Genomic DNA, 19,530 nt, shown 5'->3' with positions numbered 1-19,530 from the left:
TTCTCAATGCCGCCTCTCTTCATCTACTGGTAACAACTCATTGTGCGAGGACTTGCTGCTAGTAGCTGAGAAGCAAAAGAGGGGCAATTGGTTTGCTACTAGTAGGGGTGGCTACTAGTAGCTGAGAGAAAGAGTCCTCTCTTCAGCTTCTAGTAGCAACTACTTGCCCCTCTTTCTGTCCACTCGATCCTCTCTTTAGCTACTAGTAGCAACTCCCTTAGGCCACTACCTTAGGGGCCTCTAGCATTGTTGTACACCAAATAACAAACAGGATGGACTGTGGACTGGCCCTGCTAATAGCTCAAGATGGCTTGTATCTGGCTCTTGACACTCTGTACGTCCAGGTACGCAGACTTTGATAAGTCTTATTAAGTGAGTACAAAATCAATCAACTTCTTGCTCTCCGTGTTGTTTGATTCAGTCCCACTATCCGAACACGCAAGGGAGAAGATCGTTACTATCTGACATTTACCAACCAGCACTCCGGCCGATTCAGACTATCAGGAACCTAAAGTGGAACCCTCCGGTCGGCACTGAAACCCTCCAACTGCCAGTTCTTTTTGGCTTCTTGACCGCATGTTTCCTCCTCCGATTTTGGCCACTTCAGCTAATAGGTCCAAGAGGTTGAGGGGAAAGAATTTTGCCCGTTCAAAGTCCACAACCATCACTTTATTATAGTGTAAATCGTATTGAGTATCACACGGCTTACGTTGTGGTGTAACATCCATAGGGTGATACGTGTTCTTAGCAATAAGCTTGGCATGATGCTGTTCGCGTCTCCATCGCCTGATCTCGAGCCATGCCACGGGAACAATCGCCAAAGCTCCCAGGATGATGAGGGGATACACAGCTTGTGCGACTCGGTAAAGCCTCAATTGACGACCACTGCCTTGACCTATTTGATACACTCAAAAATAGGACGTTCAGCTTAAGTGAGAAGCAGGAGTTACCACTGTCGCAGATGGACAGGCGAGGTCAATACTACCAAGACAGACGGGCGTGTACTTCTCCTGAAGGTCTCGAATGAGGTCTTAGATTCCATGTACATGCTCTAATCGGGCAATATCCATTGCCTCAGCACCCTGGCGACAACCGTGCAGCCATAAGATCATAATTACACCTTTAAGAAGTACTTACATGACTCTAGTATATAGTGGCATACAGTCTGTGTTATATCCACGACCTGGAGCAAGTTAATCGCAAATGAGATGAAGGAATACTGTACGTCTGAATCAAGGCGAGTCCTTCTATAATTAAGACAATAGGGACGATTACCGTCTATCGGCCCGCCTAGTCCTAAGCCTCGATAATGTCAGTATAATGTAGATGCTCTTGGGTGATTTGGCGAGCTTTACGATCCTCTCGGGTAACCTTCTCGCTTTGGTCTTCAGTTACACAGGATTGTTTGTTTGTATATTTTTCGTCCGGAGGGCTGTGACGCCCATAAGGTCCCCTATTGGGGCACAGGACGTGCTGAGCTAGGATCTCTAATGCTAAAATCTACGCAATACTTTCGTGAAATACAGAAGGGACCACTATCCAGCATATCATCGGCTCAAAGGCGCATTCTGTCGAGCCTGTTACCCGTCAGCAGGATCACCAGGCGCGGCTATCATAGCAGTAGCCGCTACATGGGCCAGTCTTTAGGGAGACTGGTGAGAGAGCATTGGCATGACTGCACGAGGCGGTCAGGCCCGTATAATTGAAGAAAAGGAATAAACGGGAAGATAGGGGAGAAGAGAGAATACAATAAAAGGAGAGGAAGAGACGCGGGTGCGTCTCAGGTCTGCCTCGTCTAGTAACGAGGACAAATCTTTTCGAAGAAGCCGCTTGATTTGGCCACCTTGGTGTACTTGTCGAAATTTCTTCCTATCGCGAGGTTGACTGCTACGGTCGGCGACGGGACAAGCCTTATTCGACACCGTCGCGGTACCTTTCTGCAGTAGAAGATATGATCAGGTGCTTTGCGTCGGCCGCACGAGCAGGTCACTCGCGCGTCTTCGTGGTTAAAGCGTTCATGGTATGCAGCAAAGTCCCCATGGAGGGACCTTGCTGCAAGTAAGTGGTGCAAAACTGTCCGTGGGAGTGAGAGCTCCGGCGGGCAGCGTGTAGTGGCCTTGAGGTTGAATCTCTTATATTGCTCGGGGGCGGAGGCTGCCCACCATGCTTCGAAGGCTTCCTTCGGTTTCTGCCTCGCTATCTTTCGCAGGTATGCCAGCGTCGGCTGAGCGCCCTCCGGCTCTGGCAGCGAGGAAGCTGCTTTTGCTAGCTTATCCGCTTGTTCGTTGCCGGGGATGTCCGTGTGGCCAGGTATCCAGCGCACTTGTGTAGCACCGTGAGATGTAGCCAGCGCCTGGAACTCGAGGAAGACATCTTGTGAAGAGTCGGATGGTGTGCCCCGTAGGCATGTGGCGGCTGCCAGGTTGTCTAGGCAGACTACAATGTCTCGTGTCGCTGATCCTGGGAGGTTCAGAGCGGCCCTGAAGCCCTCCAGTGCTCCCGTAGCTTCAGCATCAAACACCTCGGCAGGTCCAAGCCGGCCCGAGCCGTCGCAGATGGAGAGGTCCTCCTGGTGAATAGCGAAGCCATAGCTGGCTGCTCCTTCTGAGGACAGGGAGCCGTCCGAGTATACGATCAAGGTGGTTGGGCCTACTGACTCAACCCACCGAAGGAAGGCCTCGGCCGATTCCTCTTTCGGCGCTGTCTGTAGGGGTATGTCTTGTTCCTTGCCGAAGCATTTTTGCATGAGGGCCGGTCGTGTGCAGGGCGCGAGGAGCTCATTAGTCCGACGAAGACGGGTCCTGAAGCTGCTTTCTGCTGGAATTTGGTACTTCCGCTTGATGAGCGGGTGGTATGTGAGTTGTCTTGGGGGAAGCGTGCGCTTCGCGAGAGGGTGGGCCTCATCGAGGGATTTGAGTCGGGCGGAGAAGCGGTATCGACGTGCTTCGAGAAGTTGAGCGATAGGAGGTATCCCACTTTCCCGGTGGAGGATGGCGATCGGGGTCGTCTTCCAGACGGGGAGAATAGCTCGCATAGATTGGTCGATAGCCTTGTTCATTCTCCACAGGAGATGTCCAATACTTGACGAACGGTCTTTGGAGGGTTGGTTCCATAGTGGTCGGGTTGTCCCTGGGTACCATACTTCGGTGCCATAGAGCAGGACTGGTTCGACGCATGCCCTGACGGCGCTCCGCACAGCGCTGGGGAGCGGGCCGTGTATCGTGTTGGTGAGTCCTCGCAGATGGTAGGCGACAGCCTGGGCTTTAGCCGTCCATTTCTCTACGTGGACTCGAAACGACAGGTTGCTGTCCAGCCAGATGCCTAGCCAGCGCATTGCTGCCTCGGGGCGCTTCTCGGCGTCGCCGTGGCGTATTGCCGGTGCGGTCTCGAGTTTGCTTCGAGAGAAGTGCATGACTTCTGTCTTCTTAGGGTCGAAAGATACCCCGTTTGCCGCGCCCCAGCGGACCATTTCTTCGACAGATCTTGACGCTGCAGCCGCTGTTTCCTCTACCGTGTCGCCCGTGCACAGGATTGCTGTGTCGTCTGCGTAGCCGAACCGGCCTTGAGGGTTGCTTAGTCTGTAGATGGGCTCCGTATATAGCAAAAATAGGATTGGCGATACCGGCGACCCCTGAGGGAGGCCGCATTGGAGAGGAGAGAGCGGAGTGGTAGTATCCTGGTATCTGACGCAGGCAGATCGGTCGTCCATAAACGAACCGGCCCATCGTGCAAGATGTTCCGGCCAGCCTTGTTCGCGGAGTCGCAGAATTAGTCTGTTGCGCAAGACAGTGTCGAAAGCGCCTTGGATATCCATCGTGACCAGCGTGGCCACCTTCTTGAGGGCAAATACTTCTTCAATGTCGTGGACTAGGGCGGCCACAAGGTCTGTCGCAGACCTCTTCGGGAGCGCCCCGGCTTGTTGTGGGTGGAGGACTCCATAGTGGATACATGCCCACGCAAGACGGCGCGCGACCAACCGTTCTAGCCCCTTGCCGAGGCAGGAGAGCAGAGAGATAGGCCGCCATGCCCGCGGCTCTGTCAGGTCTCTACGTCCAGATTTGGCGATCATCACCACCTCGGCCGCTCTGAAAGGCTTCGGGTGGTGGCCTATGGCCAGACACCCCTCGAAGAGGCGGCGAACGTGTGTTCCGATGATGTGCCATACTGCCGTGAGAAGTTTGACTGTGATGTTGTCGGCTCCTGGAGATGTATTTCCAGTCCGAAGAGTCGCGTCCTGCGCTTCCTCAAGGGAGATTTCCTGTGGGAAAGGGATCATTCTGTGAGGATTGACCTGGATCCAGGGATCCTGGATGTCATCCTCCGCCGTTCTGCGCTCTAGAGTAGCTCGTCGGAGCGCGTTAGCCTTGTCCAGCTGGGTTTCGTAGACCACGTCGTCCACTTGCAGTGGAGGAGGTTGGAAGGCTCCTGGCGATCTCAGCCATCGGACGGCCTTAAAAACGGAGCTGCTGTCTGAGAAGCTGTTGATCAGGTTCCGCCAGTAGAGCCTCTTGGCTCGGCGGACCACGCGGTGGAACTCCCGTTTGGCTAGCTGGACCTCTTGGTTGAATCCAAGGGGGTACAGTCGTCTGATGGCGCGATATCCGGCTGCGGCAAGGGCGCACTCCTCAGTCCACCATGGGGCGTTGCGTGCTCCCTTCCTCGCAGGTCGGCCTGCCGCCTTCGCTGCTGACTGCAGCAGGTTCACAAGTGTGGATGCAAGCTCATCTAGTTCTGGTGCACTCGAGGCAGTGGCAGGGATCCCAGCCGATCCAAGTTCTACGATTTCTACAAACCGCTTGAGTTCGTCGTCTGTTGTCACCCGGATCTTGCCTGGCTGTATTGGTGCTGGCGCGATGTTTGGTAGCGTTGTGCTAAGAGTGAAGTGATCCGAGCTGGTGGCGAGGTGGTCCTCGATGTTGGCTTCCGCGAGAGGTACGTTCGTAAAGGTGAGGTCGATAGTGTTGCCGTGTGGGTTTGTGGGGACGTCTAAGGTGTTCAGTAGGCTGAGGTCGTTTTCGGATGCCCAATGGGCAATCTCGTGGCCGCGGTTCGTAGTCGGGCCTGTCTGCCAGGTGTGATGTCGAGCATTGAAGTCGCCTGCCACAAGGCAGCGATCGGGGATCGGCCATTGCAGCAGAGTGTCCAGCGCATCTCTTTCGTCGTTCTGGCGATAGAAGTTGACGATTATTGTATCGTTGACCGTAAGCCACAGAATATCACGGCTTATGTAGGGTCGGTTTTGGTCTGCTACGAGTTGGGAATCTCGGCGGACATATGTCATGACCCTGGGTCGGGTGCTGTTGTTGTTCCAGGCTTCAACTGGAGAGTATGTGTCATATGCAGGGTGAGTCTTCGTGAGGCAACGGGAGTTTGCTATCGTTGTCCATGGTTCTTGGAGGAGAACGATGTCGTATCGTTCCGAGTCTGCCAGTGCGAGGGCACAGTCGTGGACTGGCGGGACCTTGCCGACGTTGGCTTGAAAGACTCGGAGAGTCTTTCTGTCACGTCTTCGTGTCCGTGGGCGTCTACTCGTCCCCTTGGTCGTGGGTGCGCGTGATCAACACGATGCGGCGCTTCCTTGGAGAGCCAGGTCTTGGGTGCTCGGGTTCCTCTTCCGCCTCCGGGGTTGTGGCCACCATTATGCATGAGGGCGCTCTCGACGCGGCCGGGCTGGGAGCCCGTGGGCTCGATCGTTCTTGCGGCCCGGTGCTGTCTTGCTGAGGGCCGTTTTGCTGTATGTCTTGCTGTGGGTCAGGTGCGTGCTGTGGCGATCCTGCGTTGCGCTGGCGATATGTTTCCACGCCTACGGCTCGGACATGGTCCCTTTGTACTTTGGTCAACCGGCGGAACACGCCGTGTACCTTCTTCGGGCGGGCTGGGCATTCGGCGAAGTTGGCGCTGTGCGGGCCGAGGCAGTTGGCGCATTGCTCGGGGGCGGTACAGTCCCCGGACTCGTGGCCGTCGGCTTTGCCGCAGCGTTTGCACAGGGGGAGCCGATGGCAGGTACGTGACGGGTGGTAGTCCAAACATATATTGCACTGCCTTGGCCGGTCGGTCTTCTTGATGCGCCTTGCTGGTCGGCTGTTGAAGAGGCGCCAATGTTTATTGACGGGTTCAAGAAAAGACACAAGCAGAGATTTTGTCAGGGGGCTGTCCGATTGTTGCCGTGCGGGGCGTATGTTGACAGGCTTTAGACCAGTCTGAATTTCAATTTCTTCATTCATGGCAGCATCGCTGTCGACCTCATTACCGTAGAGGTCGACCAGCTTGCAGGGGTAGTCTGGGACCAGGTAGGTAAACCACTCCTGCCGGGTCTCTATGGTAGTGGCACCCAGATCGGCTGCCCATTCGGTCTGTCTCTGTACGAGGAGGTCGCGGGTGGTTATGTCGGCGGCAAGTACGGCCCATCCGGACCTGACTTGGAGCACCCGGGGGATCTTGCGTGGGTCCACTCCGAGTTTCCGGGATATATGGGACCGGATTGCGTAGTCGTTGTGGGTCCTGGCCGGAGCTTCCGCGTCCAGCCGGATGAAGACGCGGAGGTCCTCTCGGGGTGGGGCACCTGCGGTCGGTTGTCCCTGGCGATGAGGGGGTTGTTGTTGTTGGCGATGTTGTTGATGGTGTCGGGGTTGGTGGGCGGGGGCATTGTTTGCGGCCGGGGGCGAGGCCGCGACCGTGCTATAGGTCGGTACCGGAACAGATTTGGCGTCGGTGAGTGCTTGATTCCAGGCGTCTAAGAAGCTGTCGGCAAACTTTTGAGCGAATTCCCGTTCGGGTCCAGTGGTGAATTGTTTTGCTGCTTCTTCAAATTTAGCGCAGAAGGCCTGAAACACCTTCAACTTGGCATTGTACTCCTCCACACGGTCGCGCGCGAGCTTAGTGGCTGCTTCAAAAATAGAGACTGGTTGCTGTTCATTAGTCGGGGTAGGGTCAGGGGAGGGTTCAGGGTGGGCGAGCTGGGCTCCTTCCGTGGCCGCAGCAGTAGAGATGGCATTAAGTGGTGAAGACGGCGTTTGGGCCGTCCTCCCGAAGGCGGGCGGGACACCAACAGGTCCATTCACGACAGCGGGGCTGTTTTGCAGGAGGGCAGTGCGGGCTCTTCGATTGAGATTGGCGGGGGTATGAATTCCCAGGTCGAAAGGATCTGAGACATCAGGCGGGCGGGTGGTGGCAGATGCCATCGCCGCCGCTATGGGCTGCGCGAAGCGCAGGTTTGTGGCTGTTGTGGTGCACTTGTTAAGAAAATTGGTGTAATTGGGGCTACTTTCTTAACATCTGCATGCCAAGAAAGTAAGATGACAAAGGAAGGTTTCAGTTACACAGGAACTAGCTGTCGCATTCAGTATAGGGTATCATTCCACTACGCATTAGCGGAGTGTTCATTCCACTTTACCGCAGTCGTCAACGCGATACTAGCCACGCTTGATCTAAGAGGTATGCCCTTATTATAGCCTTACTAGTTCACCGGCTAACGGGTTAACTGGACTGAGATCATCGAGCGCGTCGGCTCACTGGCGCATCAGCTTACAGATTCACTGCGATACGGAAGGCCGCCACATGCACAGTCCAAGTCATGACTCAGTGAGCAATTCAATTCCAACGGTTGAATTGATCTCCGTGGCTTACAACCCATTTATGAACTGGTGGTAATATCATGTCTGCTAATTCTTGTGTTGTTTGATCAAGCCTCGATAACTCTCTTCCCTGTAAAGTCACCTGCATTCTTCTGTAATACTAACCTCATAGCGGTTGACGAACCTTCAACTGTAGCCCTACAGGCAAAGATTGAGCATTGACTCTATGTATTGACTCTAATTAAGAAGGCATTCTAACTGTAACATAGGGTTCCAATGTGAAATGGAGACTTGGACTTGACTATAACAATAGTAAATACTGATCTGTGGTAAGTTGAATGCAAATTGGGGAAAGGAATACGTGCTGATTAAGGCGTACACTTTCTTATAAAAAATGAAAGGCAATTCCAATCTATCGGCCTGCGGAATGTCCGGCCCTTATATTTATAAGGATCGTGTGGCCGCTCTTAAATGCTTTAAGCTTTATAGGCCGACGCTGATCTGTAGCAGGGCTAACCAACGCGGAGTGCTGAGGTGCGACCGGTGCGCCTCTGGATTGCTGCCTTGCAGTCCGCAAGACGCGGCTCTTTCGTTCAATCGCACATCACAAACAATGATAAAAGACGAACGAGACAAGCTAACATGGCATATCAAATGCGGCCAAAGATCATTTAAGACCACCCAATTGAGAGCAGCCTTAACACTTTCCGCGCTTAGTTGAAGTCGGTCTGTGAAAGTAGGAGACTCATACTCGGACTACGCGCTGCGCCAGCTTGGCGAAGAACGTATCGTGCACCACTCATTTAGCACTACTGCTCTTAGGCCCATGTGTGATAGAGTCCGCTAGGTTTGCATCAAATATTTGCAATGCTCTCGCCTGGCAAGCTAAATCTCTCCATCACATAGGGACCCTCCAAACTTTGTGACTAACCGACGACAAACCTCGGCTCGGACTTGCGGATACGTCATTTGCTGAAAAATAGGGCGGTATGCGACTTGGTCGTGAGGGATGTGAGCGAAACTCGACCAGTGTTCCGTCGCCCTGCCGAAACGCTCAACATCTACCCTGCGGCAGAAACGGCCCGCGCTATCGAAGAAACCATAGACCTGACTAGTCGAGTCTCTTGCCCGACCTAACCAGACGTTCTGGTTCCTTATCGCCGTGGGTATCGTCGGTTGGCGTGATGGTGTGGCTCCCTTGCACTGTGTCGTCCGCGCATCCGTTTGCTTATGGGGGGACTGAGCTGCCCGCCTGCCTTTCTTCTTGCGGGTGTTGCGTCGTGGAGTTATATCCAAAGGCCGATTCGAGTCGATGGCAGGGCATCGGAAATCAGAAACGGCGGTGTTGTGATACGGCTGGCGTGGAAAGGTGCCGAGGTAGATGACGTCGGCTTTCTCTTCCTCAGCTAGGCGTGAAGGTGTCGTACTTGGCTCAACAGCACGTCGCTGTAAACGTTGTTCGGGGCTACAGCTCGGTCTCGGGTGCCGTGTAACATAAGTTTCGACGGTGGAACTGGCGATTGGCGGGATATGCATGGTTTGCTGCCGCTGTCGCTTGGGTGTAAGGCGGATCTGAGGCTTTCCCGGAATCCTCTGGCCGTTGCACCATTTGGAAATGGGACGTGGAATTGGAGGGCCAGAAGAGTCATGTGATCTGCAACGGTAGTAGTGCGGTGTCCGTTGTGTCGGGCAGTTAGGTTAAGCGAGTTCCCATTGGCCATTCTGTCCTCCTCTAATACTCCCAAGGACCCATCTGCCACCCCACGCTCCTTCATCTAGGACCGTCTTCCTCCAAACGCTCTTCCTCCTACCGTCTACTCCTACGGCACCGCCTCCGTCTCGAGACTCGAACAGCGCTCCTCGAGTGGCATCTTCGCCTTCGCTACGGCCGCCTTGGACAGGACCCAGGCGCCCTCGCCAACATCTCCGAGCCTCTGATCCGTCCCCAGCAGTCGAACGGCGCTGTTGCCAGACTCCCTGCTCCCAAGCTCGAACCCCAGCTCGGAGCCGACCAACACCAACAAGAACAACCAGCTCAAGAGTCCCTCGAACCAGTCGTTGTCCAGTGCATCCTGGACAGCAATCCCTCCTACCAGGCCGCTTCGGCGAACCACCCGCTATCTCAGCCCTCCTCGGCCGCAGACCCCAATTGCCCGTCTCCATTCAAGGTTTATGGCTCGGAGAAGTTCCGTATTAGCGTCGGCCGAATCTCGGACCGCCCCGATCGGATCTGGCAATTGGGCTGTTGCCGGCTAGCGCGCCAGGTGCCGCCTGCCATCCAGCCGCGTCTTGAATGCAAACATCGGATGCGCGTATTAAAGAGCACATCCTGTTTCAAAGCAAGGTGCCATGTCCACTGTACATCTATCTCATTCTGACCGGGGCGGTATAAATGCTCGCAGTTGCAACACTCAAGCTAAGGAGACAGACAGGCCAAGAGACCTTGCAAGAGAACAGGGTGAGCTGTGGGCAGTTTTGCACTGAATGTAATAGCACCTGGACCCACAGTAAGTATAAGTTAATGATGTCCCGAGATATCGAGCGGTTACATCGCGAAATTGTGGCACGAGGGATCCTTGCACCGATATGGCTTTAGATGAGAATCGACAAACTCCGAGGAAGGCCACGAACCTATGGGCCTGGCTTCCGGACTGCTGATGTTGGCTTCATTCGCCCTCAACTCTAGCATCCCGCTGTACAACACGGTCCAGAGTTTCCGATTTCATCCCAAACAAGTGCGTGATCTCAATGAGGAACTTGAAGCTCTGAGGGGAGTCCTGCACACGCTCGTCGAACGGTTAATGTCACTATTGATGTAGGCCTCTTTGCACTCGAGATTCCTTTACGACGATGTGGCCGCTTAATCATCCCTCTATTCACCTCTTTGTCGCTCTGACACGCGGCCCTGAGAGGATGTAACTCCAGTTGTTCACATACGGCTGTCTCTAGGGACCAAAGATCAATCGTTGGTCAATCTGTAAGCTCCATCCTGATCCAGCTGGCTCGATCGAGCGACGTGCACCAGAAGCAGAACCATCCGGTCGGTCAAGGTTCCATCATAACATGACGCTGATGCTCGAGTGTTTCCGCATCGTAAACGGGTTGAATTAGAGGTTCTCTAAGTCGTGAAAGGGCCATGGTGACGGGGACTGTGGGGGGTATTCGCCTTCTTCCATAGCGGCAAGAGGTCGAGAGTCAAGCTGTTGTTCCTGGGGAGGGAGTGTCATTTGACGATGAATCGCAAACAGATGCCCTCTGGGCACGTCGCCTCATCGCCTCTTACTCTGGCACGTCCTCCAAAGCGTTTTGCTCAAGTCACTCCTACTTTTTCTGGGCATGTCGACGCTAGGACTACACCCTGTACTGATCCTATATCCTGTTCTCCTCTGCTACCTCCGTTTGAATCCGGCCCTAGCCTCGCAAGCGTTCCCTCAGTCTCTTCCGCAGAGCCAGTCGACCCCGTCGATGTTCCTTATTGAGAATTTCGATAACTAGGGCAACCCATAGGAAAACACCAGCGGCCTTTTCAAGAAGCTGGGGTTATAGCTCTTCGATAAGAGCAGGGGGGGCCGTGTTTGCGACGCCCAACACAACCATTTTGAGAAGACGCAGCCATTCTTGATAACCAGGAAGTTCAAGATGAATGTCAATGCTAGAGATAACGGTGCATATAAACGAGGCTCAGAAGCAGGTGGCGGGGTGGGGTGGAGATCAAAGCAAGGTAGTCGACAAAGATTGAGCAATATGGTCTTGCAGCAGACGGACGACGGCCTCGTGCCCGTTCCTGGCGGCCCGCGATAGCGGCGTCCGGCCCTCCCAGTCCGGCGCCTCGGTGTGGGCGCCCCCGTCGAGGAGCAGCCGCACGACCGCCTCGTGCCCATTCTCGGCGGCCCACCATAGCGGCGTCCAGCGGTCCCACCTGTCCGGCGCCTCGGTGTGGGCGCCCCCATCGAGGAGCAGCCGCACGACGGCCTCGTGCCCGTTCCCGGCGGCCCGCGATAGCGGCGTCCAGCCCCAGCTGTCCGCCGCCTCGGTGTGGGCGCCCCCGTCGAGGAGCAGCCGCACAGCGGCCTCGTGCCCGTTCTCGGCGGCCCGCGATAGCGGCGTCCGGCCCTCCCTGGTCCGCGTCAGGCCCTCCCTGTCCGCCGCCTCGGTGTGGGCGCCCCCGTCGAGGAGCAGCCGCACGACGGCCTCGCGCCCGTACTCAGCCGCCCACGATAGCAGCGTCTGGCCCCATATCTTGTCCACCGCCTCGGTGTAGGCGCCGCCGTCGAGGAGCAGCCGCACGACGGCCTCGTGCCCTCTCGCGGCGGCATATGACAGCGGCGTCTGGCCCCACTTGTCCGCCGCCTCGGTGTGGGCGCCCCGGTCGAGGAGCAGCCGCACGACCGCCTCGTGCCCGTTCCCGGCGGCCCGCGATAGCGGCGTCCAGCCCGCCACCTGGTCCGCCGCCTCGGTGTGGGCGCCCCCGTCGAGGAGCAGCCGCACGACGGCCGCGTGCCCTCTCGCGGCGGCCAACGATAGCGGCGTCCGGCCCCCCTTGTCCGCCGCCTCGGTGTGGGCGCCCCCGTCGAGGAGCAGCCGCACGACCGCCTCGTGCCCGTTCTCGGCGGCCCACCATAGCGGCGTCCGGCCACGCGAATCTTTGGCGTCGATATTAATCCCAACTTGGTCTACCCTTTCCAAAATGACCCCCAACGCTCCTGCCACTCCATAACTCGACACAATGTGTACCAGAGTGGTCCCTTCTGGCGGACAGTCACCAGAGTTTTGCTGCAATATCCCGTAAACACGCACCCATCGTTCCACAAGAGTGTTCGATGGCCCTGCGAAATATTCCATAAGATCCTCTTGAGGGACATTTCTAGCATCACTTTGCTTCGTGTGAGCCACCCACGAGGTTGTGGCGTAATGCAGAAAAGGAAATTTAGATCTCAAGTCAGGGTCGTAATGTATGAAAGGAAACTTGGATTTCAAGTGGTAAGGCTCGTGACTTGCTAACTGACCGATCTCCTCCATCGCCAAGTAGCGTATGCAGGTCCTAGAAAGCCGATGATGTGCGATTCCGACTACAAAGTCGGTTTTGACGGACTCGCCCAGAGCCGATAGGCCCTTCTCGACGAAAAAGTCCTTGACAGACTGGTGGATGAACTGTACAACCTTCGTATCCGATGTGACCTCGGCAAGACCGCGGCTGAGCGTCTGAACTCGCCTCTTCATTCTGTCACTGTCCGATATATAATCTTTCATGCTCTTGCATTCCAGTAATGACTTATGTTGGCAATCGGCATCGACAATCATAGCCCATTGCAATTCATCGAGTGATAAAGGCCGCACCGCAAAGCAGATCCATTGAACAAGTTTAAGAGAAGCTGGTCTCTCGTCCACATTTCGGATGAGGTTATGGTAGAGGTCATCTAGGTCCGGAGGGATAGAATAGATCTCGTCTTCAATCTTCTTCAATCCTGCTCCTTTATTGTCAAGGTCCAGGATTTGTTCTACCACGAGATACGCCCATATGAAAACGCCCTGGGCATGCTTTGTGATTAAATCCGGAATCGTAGATGCTGTTAGCTCATAGGATACAGAAAGCTGAGCTCGCACGTAGGTCGAAATATCCTGTCGGTTCTCATCCTCAACGCATATTTCAAACTGACAAGATTGGTCCAGAATCGGGTAGTGACGGCAAGTGAAGCAGATGTGAAACTGTAAACCAGTAGACGGAAGCCCCCGGAGCAGGGACTTAAACTCCCGGACTAGCTTGACTGCATTCTTTTGGCCACATTCGTCTAATGCGTCGAGGAATAACCAGACTGGACGAGTCTCCAAGACTTTCGGAAGCGATGATTCGAAGAGTCGTGGCAGCTCACGCGGATGCCACTGCCACTTTTCACCTGCCTTGCCAACAGTTTCGCACCGTTCTTGGAAAGTGGCTACGACGTCTGGCAGTGCCTCAGGGACCTGGCGGAGGAGCTGGTGAAGGAGCGACTGGAAGAGACCCAACGGCGTCCTTTGGAGTTCAGTACCACGACCGTGGAAGAAGAATGAGAGAATCAAGGCTCTCTCTTCAGTGTTGGTTTTTTTTATGATATTTTTCAGAGCGTATTGCAGCAATGTGGACTTCCCAGAACCGGGCTTCCCTTTGACCCAAAGCAGGGCTTGATCACAAAAGGCCCAGCTCGTGTACATTTCGTGTCGAAATAGCCACTCACATGTTCCCCGTGCGGCGGTATCGATATCGTGGAACCGACTGTCCATTTCTGGAAAAGCCAGCGATCTTAAGCACTCTCGTAACGGATCGAAGTGTTCCTTTGTCTCTGAACGATATGGTGAGTTAAGAATCTCGACGAAAACGCCTGTTCTTACTAAAATACACAGGCTGTTGGAAAGTAGCCCCAGGGAATTGATTGCCACTGCCATTGCTGATATTCTGAGTGCCACCAGGAGCGTTGAATTGGTCCCCGGTGGTGAAGCTGTTGTAGGATGAGCTCTGGGGAAAGGGCCTAGTGCGTGTCGTGTCCCCTCGTAACCCACCAGTCCGAGGCCGCTCCTGTGGCGGAAATATCTCGTCTGCGGCTCCCTCCATTGTCTAAGGCATGTTAGATCAGTTGAAGAAGGCTGAGGACGACGGAAAGATGAGCGGAGTCGTACCAGGTATTGATCTATCCGAGGGCTTACTAGGCGGGGTCTGTTCAGCTGAAACTAGATGTGCAGAATGGATTCAGCTCCGTGGTGGGTCCGCCCAATTTGTAGACATTTCGCCCATTGGCTTCCTTTATTTTCATTTTCATGTACATGCATAAAGTCAGCACAACAAGCCAATCAGTTACCATTGTCGAGCATCGGCGTATCCTGAGCCAAATTCGAGGCAGCCAGCCTGCAGCCACATCACAGGTATAGCGAATTATGAAAGGTCAGCAACCCCCCTGAGAACTTTCGGTGATGCAGGCTCAGAGGTCATCTCGCAAGTGGCCTGAACACTTTTGAGACGCTAAGCCACGACACACACAAAATACAGGAAATGAGATTATAGAGCGCTCTAAGAGCGCTCTACAAAGATTCCAGTTTCTCCGGCCAAGCGCTCAATCGCATCTATTGAATGACCTCCATGCATTCTTCGGAGTATAAACGATGGCCCTGGCGCCCAGGTGTGCTTCGTGGCCTAGGGGTGTTCGGGTGTTGTGGCTTTGAAAGCCCGTTCAGGTCCGCTCAGCGATTGACCACCCCTTTGCATCACCACTTGTGCTAGGCAAATGGGTTCGGGCCGTGCCTGGTACGGGCCGGTAATGGGCTGCCGCGGCCTGGCGCTACACATGGACGGCGTCGGCCGTGGGGCCTCATCTGGCTAGAGCTAACAAGACTTGCCTGGACTTCGCCCGCAACACGGAGGCGGCCGGGTTTTGGGAAACCCAGGCGCAGTCACTCCAATTCATCTCCCCGGCCAGGCAAAGGGTTACGCAGACGGTACAAGACAGATGCCAGGGATTGATGCCCTGTCGCGGGGCAAGGAGTCATCGCGCAGGCGTGTCTTTTAAGCGAAATGCCTGATTCGCATCCCGCCATCCTGGGGCCATCGAGCCTCACCGATCCCGGAACGCATGGACGACAATATAAGAGGTCGGGAGTCGTGCCATGCCGCTGGTAAAGGCTCGAACAGGGTACACTGGACACCGTGGTTCTGCCTCCTGCTTGTCCTCCAGCAGCCGGAGGCGGTCGCACAGCCACAACAAGCAACTTGGTTTCTGCGCAGCAGCCTCCACAGCCACCGCCACCACATCCCGCAAGAAGTGACGGCTGAGTGACATTTATCAACCGGCATTTCCGGTAGTCCTCCTTCCTCGCAACTTCGCATTTTCTCAGAGCTGCCACTCTAATTCGGAGAATGCGTCACGCACCATTGTGATGATCTCCGCCGACCCGAGCTCCCTTTCCTATCGATTCTACAACGCATCGCTGATGAGGAGGTTGCGAGCGAAATTTCCATGGCGGAAGCAGCATCGGACTGGCGAACTTGTCTCCATCGCGGGGGCTGTTGGCAGATTTCCCTGGCCAGAGATGGTGGGGCTTCAATAGCAATCTGCCACCGACTTCCACTCTCTTCTACTGACTTGCTCTTGGCAAGCGCCCCAATCCCCAATTACGTCGATGGAGCTCCTAAGTATCATACGGAAGCGCCTAAGGAACTGGAGTAGAGATCGGAATAGGTGCTTTGCCACATGACACAAAGGTCTACCGGCCCCTCTTGGGACGCCCTCTCGCGGCGTAGCATTTCTTATCAGAATCTCAGTCCAGTATTCTTGATGGAGGCTACCTAACACATGTCAGAGTGGAAGCAGCTTCTAAGGCCTTTATGTGCGACAGCACCCGCGCCTTTGAGATATGGCTCGGTGTAATCTGAAGTCTACCGCTGACATTGGAGCCGAGGAGAAGGAATATGTCGCGACGCTCGGTCTCATTACCCCATAATTCAATCTATAGAGATAACAACAAGAAAATAGAGCGATTTATAATAATTCTAAGGTCTGTCTAAGCCTTAGTATTTTTATTTCTATTTTTTTTAATGTTTAGGATATTAGAGTCATTCTTAATTAACCAGGAAGTTCAAGATGTCAATACTTAGCAGAGGCCCGGACGTTGCCGGCAAATTTCGGCACAAACACAGCGAGACGTTTCCGGATCGAAATATCCTGAGGCACCGCTCGTGACGCTGGGCCATTGCATATGTCAATGGCAAAATGGGACCAACACTGAAGAGAAACTAATCGGCTTGAATTACTAGCGAATGTTTCCAACATTCAAAATGACTTTTACTCCAGCAGTTTCCAGTAGGTTCTACCTGCCAGAGATAACCAGGTCTATAAACGGGGTCAGGAGCAGGTGGTGGGGTGGGGTGGAGGCTAAGGTGACGTAGTCGACGAAAGTTGAGCACACCAAAATTCTAGGAGCCTCACGACGGCCTCGTGCCCTTCCTCGGCGGCCCTCCACAGCGGCGTCTGGCCCCACTTGTCCGGCGCCTCGGCGTGGGCGCCCCGGTCGAGGAGCAGCCGCACGACGGCCTCATGCCCTTTCTCAGCGGCCCTCCACAGCGGCGTCTGGCCCCACATCTTGTCCGCCGCCTCGGTGTGGGCGCCCCGGTCGAGGAGCAGCCGCACGACGGCCTCGTGCCCTTCCTCGGCGGCCCGCCATAGCGGCGTCTGGCCCCACATCTTGTCCGCCGCCTCGGCGTGGGCGCCCCGGTCGAGGAGCAGCCGCACGACGGCCTCATGCCCTTTCTCAGCGGCCCTCCATAGCGGCGTCTGGCCCCATATGTCCGGCGCCTCGGTGTGAGCGCCCCGGTCGAATAGCAGCCACACGACGGCTTCATGCCCTTTCTCAGCGGCCCTCCACAGCGGTGTCCGGCCGCGCACGTCCGCCACCTCGGTGTGGGCGCCCCGCTCAAGGAGCAGCCGCACGATGGCTTCATGCCCTTTCTCAGCGGCCCTCCACAGCGGTGTCCGGCCGCGCACGTCCGCCGCCTCGGTGTGGGCGCCCCGCTCAAGGAGCAGCCGCATGACAGCCTCGTCCCCACGCTCGGCGGTCATCCACAGCGGCGTCTGGCCGCGCACGTCCGCCGCCTCGGTGTGGGCGCCTCGGTCGAGGAGCAGCCGCACGACGGCCTCGTGCCCCCGCGCAGCGGCCCTCCACAGCGGCGTCTGGCCCCACATCTTGTCCGCCGCCTCGGTGTGGCCACCCCCGTCGAGGAGCAGCTGCACGACGGCCGCGTGCCCGTTCGTGGCGGCCTTCGACAGCGGCGTCTGGCCCTCCATCTTGTCCGCCACCTCGGTGTGGGCGCCCCGCTTGAGGAGCAGCCGCACGACAGCCTCGTCCCTGTTCGCGGCGGCCCACCACAGCGGCGTCCGGCCCCTCTCCTTGTCCGCTGCCTCGGTATGGGCGCCCCGGTCGAGGAGCAGCCCCACGATGGCCTTGTCCCCACGCTCGGCGGCCATCCATAGCGGCGTCTGGCCATCCGAATCTTTGGCGTCGATATTAATGCCAACTTGGTCTGCCCTTTCCAAAATGGCCCACAACGCTCCTGCCACTCCATACCTCAACATAACGTGTACTAGACTAGTCCCTTCTGGCGGACAGTCATCAGAATATGTCTCCAATATTCTATAAATACGCACCCATCGTTCCACAAGAGTATTTGATGGCCCTGCGAAATATTCCAGAAGATCCTCTTGGGGGACACTTCTAGCATCACTTTGCTTCGTGTGCGCCACCCACGAGGTCGTGGCATAATGCAGGAAAGGAAACTTGGATCTCAAGCCCCAAGGCTCGTGACTTGCTAACCGACCGATCTCCTCCATCGCCAAGTAGCGTATGCATGTCCTAGAAAGCCGATGGTGTGCGATTCCGACTACAAAGTCGGCTTTGGCGGACTCGTCCAGAGCCGATAGGCCCTTGTCGATGAAAAAGTCCTTGACGGACTGGTGGATGAGCTGAACCTTCATATAGGACGTGACCTCAGCAAGGCCGCAGCTCAGCGTCTGAACTCGCCTCTTCATCCCGTCGTTATCGGATGGGTAGTCCCCTGCGCTCTGGCATTCGTATAATGACCGGTATAGGCAATCGGTCTCGACGATCATAGCCCATCGCAATTCGTCTAATGACAAGGGCCGCGTTGCAAAGCAGATCCATTGGATGAGTTTCAGAGAGTCCGAGCCCATGTTTTGGATGAGTTCGCGGTATAAGTTGTCAAGCTCCTGAGGGACCGAACGGATTTCGGCCTCGATCTTCTTTAGCCCAACACCCTCTCGGTGAAGCTTCAGAACTTGGTTCACCACAAGCCATGCCCACAGGAAAACGCCCTCGGAGCGTTTCGTGATCAAGTCCCGAATCGTGGATGAGAACGATATGAGCTTGTCCTGCACAAACGTCGATATATCTTTCCTGTTTTCTTCTTCTGTGCATATTTGGAGCGCACCATCCAGGTCTGGCAGAATCGGATAGTGACGACAAGTGAAGCAGATGTGAATGCGCTTCAAGCCGATGGACGGGAGCCTCTGGAGCAAGGACTTGAACCCCTCGACTAGCTCGACCGCAGTCTTCTCGCCACATTCGTCCAACGCATCGACAACTAACCAGACCGAGCAACGCTCTAAAATCTTCAGAAGCGACGGCTCGAAGAAGCATTGCAGCTCTCGCGGATGCCACTGCCACTGTTCACCCGCCTTGCCAACAGTTTCGCACCGTTGTTGGAAAGTGGCCACAAGGTCTGTCAGTGCCTCAGGGACCTGGCGGAGGAGTTGGTGAAGGAGCGACCTGAAGAGGCCCAACGACGTCTTTTGGAGTTCAGAGCCACGGCCGTGGAAGAAGAATGAGAGGATCAAGGCGCTCTCTCTGATGTTGGGTATTTCCATAACCTTGTTCAGAGCGTATCGCAGCAACGTCGACTTCCCAGAACCGGGCTTCCCTTTAATCCAAAGCAGGCCTCGACCACAAGTGGCCCAGCTCGTGTACATTTTGTGTCGAAGTAGCCACTCGCATGTTCCCTGTGCGGCAGCATCGATGTCGTGGAACCGACTGTTTATATCTGGAAAAGCCAGCGATTTTAAGCATTCTTGTAACGGATCGAAGTGTTCCTTTGTGCCTGAACGATATGGTGAGTACAAATCCAGATTATCAACGAAAATGCTTGCTCTTACCAAAATACACAGAACCGTGGAAAGTGGCTCCAGGAAGATGGGGACCGTCACCTTCGCTAATATTCTGAGTACCGCCAGGAGCGTTGTTTTGGTTGCCAGAGCCAAAGGCGTTAAAGGATGTGCTCTGGGAAGAGGGCCCAGGGTGTTCCGTCTCCTCTTGTAACCCATCAACCCGAGGCCGTGTCTGTGGCCGGAATCTCACGTGTCTGACTCTCTGCCTTGTCCGAGGCATGTTAGATCAATTGAAGAAGGCTGAGGAAAGCGGAAGC

At 55.5% G+C, this 19,530-nt stretch overlaps 6 protein-coding genes across 6 annotated transcripts; all 6 read right to left on the bottom strand.

Moving 5' to 3' along the window:
- Positions 1-6,608: 6,608 nt before the first annotated feature.
- Positions 6,609-7,281, bottom strand: BGZ61DRAFT_405818 (uncharacterized protein; the record flags this gene model as incomplete). Its single annotated transcript, XM_046243143.1, has 1 exon — positions 6,609-7,281. A coding segment is annotated over exon 1 (573 nt), but the record flags the coding sequence as incomplete, so codon positions are not given.
- Positions 7,282-8,063: 782 nt separating this feature from the next.
- On the bottom strand, positions 8,064-9,191 carry BGZ61DRAFT_215276 (uncharacterized protein). Its single transcript, XM_046238050.1, has 2 exons — positions 8,326-9,191; positions 8,064-8,270 (listed from the first exon to the last, which is right to left on the bottom strand). The coding sequence occupies exon 1, from the start codon at positions 9,108-9,110 to the stop codon at positions 8,460-8,462; it is 651 nt and encodes a 216-aa protein (XP_046093951.1). The 5' UTR covers positions 9,111-9,191; the 3' UTR covers positions 8,064-8,270; positions 8,326-8,459.
- On the bottom strand, positions 9,192-9,972 carry BGZ61DRAFT_215268 (uncharacterized protein). The gene has a single exon (XM_046238049.1). The coding sequence runs from the start codon at positions 9,735-9,737 to the stop codon at positions 9,273-9,275; it is 465 nt and encodes a 154-aa protein (XP_046093950.1). The 5' UTR covers positions 9,738-9,972; the 3' UTR covers positions 9,192-9,272.
- Positions 9,973-10,600: 628 nt separating this feature from the next.
- Positions 10,601-14,160, bottom strand: BGZ61DRAFT_575021 (uncharacterized protein; the record flags this gene model as incomplete). The annotated part of the gene is made up of 4 exons (XM_046256176.1): positions 10,601-11,657; positions 11,779-11,912; positions 12,015-13,834; positions 13,941-14,160. 4 exons carry the CDS (start codon positions 14,158-14,160, stop codon positions 11,066-11,068), a joined length of 2,766 nt encoding a protein of 921 aa, XP_046093949.1. The 3' UTR covers positions 10,601-11,065.
- Positions 14,161-16,471: 2,311 nt separating this feature from the next.
- BGZ61DRAFT_374474 (ankyrin repeat-containing domain protein) lies at positions 16,472-17,125 on the bottom strand (the record flags this gene model as incomplete). Its single annotated transcript, XM_046242336.1, has 1 exon — positions 16,472-17,125. One exon carries the CDS (start codon positions 17,123-17,125, stop codon positions 16,472-16,474), a length of 654 nt encoding a protein of 217 aa, XP_046093948.1.
- A 306-nt stretch (positions 17,126-17,431) lies between these two features.
- On the bottom strand, positions 17,432-19,493 carry BGZ61DRAFT_374463 (uncharacterized protein; the record flags this gene model as incomplete). Its single annotated transcript, XM_046242335.1, has 2 exons — positions 17,432-19,206; positions 19,262-19,493. Coding segments are annotated over 2 exons (2,007 nt in total), but the record flags the coding sequence as incomplete, so codon positions are not given.
- Between the last annotated feature and the right edge of the window lie 37 nt (positions 19,494-19,530).

Source organism: Ilyonectria robusta (genome assembly GCF_021365365.1).
Source record: "Ilyonectria robusta strain PMI_751 chromosome Unknown BGZ61scaffold_72, whole genome shotgun sequence".
NCBI classification, from domain to species: domain Eukaryota; kingdom Fungi; phylum Ascomycota; class Sordariomycetes; order Hypocreales; family Nectriaceae; genus Ilyonectria; species Ilyonectria robusta.
Note: the sequence above shows the minus strand (reverse complement) of the source record. Positions and strands in the feature narration are given on the sequence as shown.

Bases quoted from the DNA above. Each gene is read 5' to 3' on its own strand.
- BGZ61DRAFT_215276 (XM_046238050.1), bottom strand. From the start codon at position 9,110: ATGCATATCCCGCCAATCGCCAGTTCCACCGTCGAAACTTATGTTACA.
- BGZ61DRAFT_215268 (XM_046238049.1), bottom strand. From the start codon at position 9,737: ATGGAGACGGGCAATTGGGGTCTGCGGCCGAGGAGGGCTGAGATAGCG.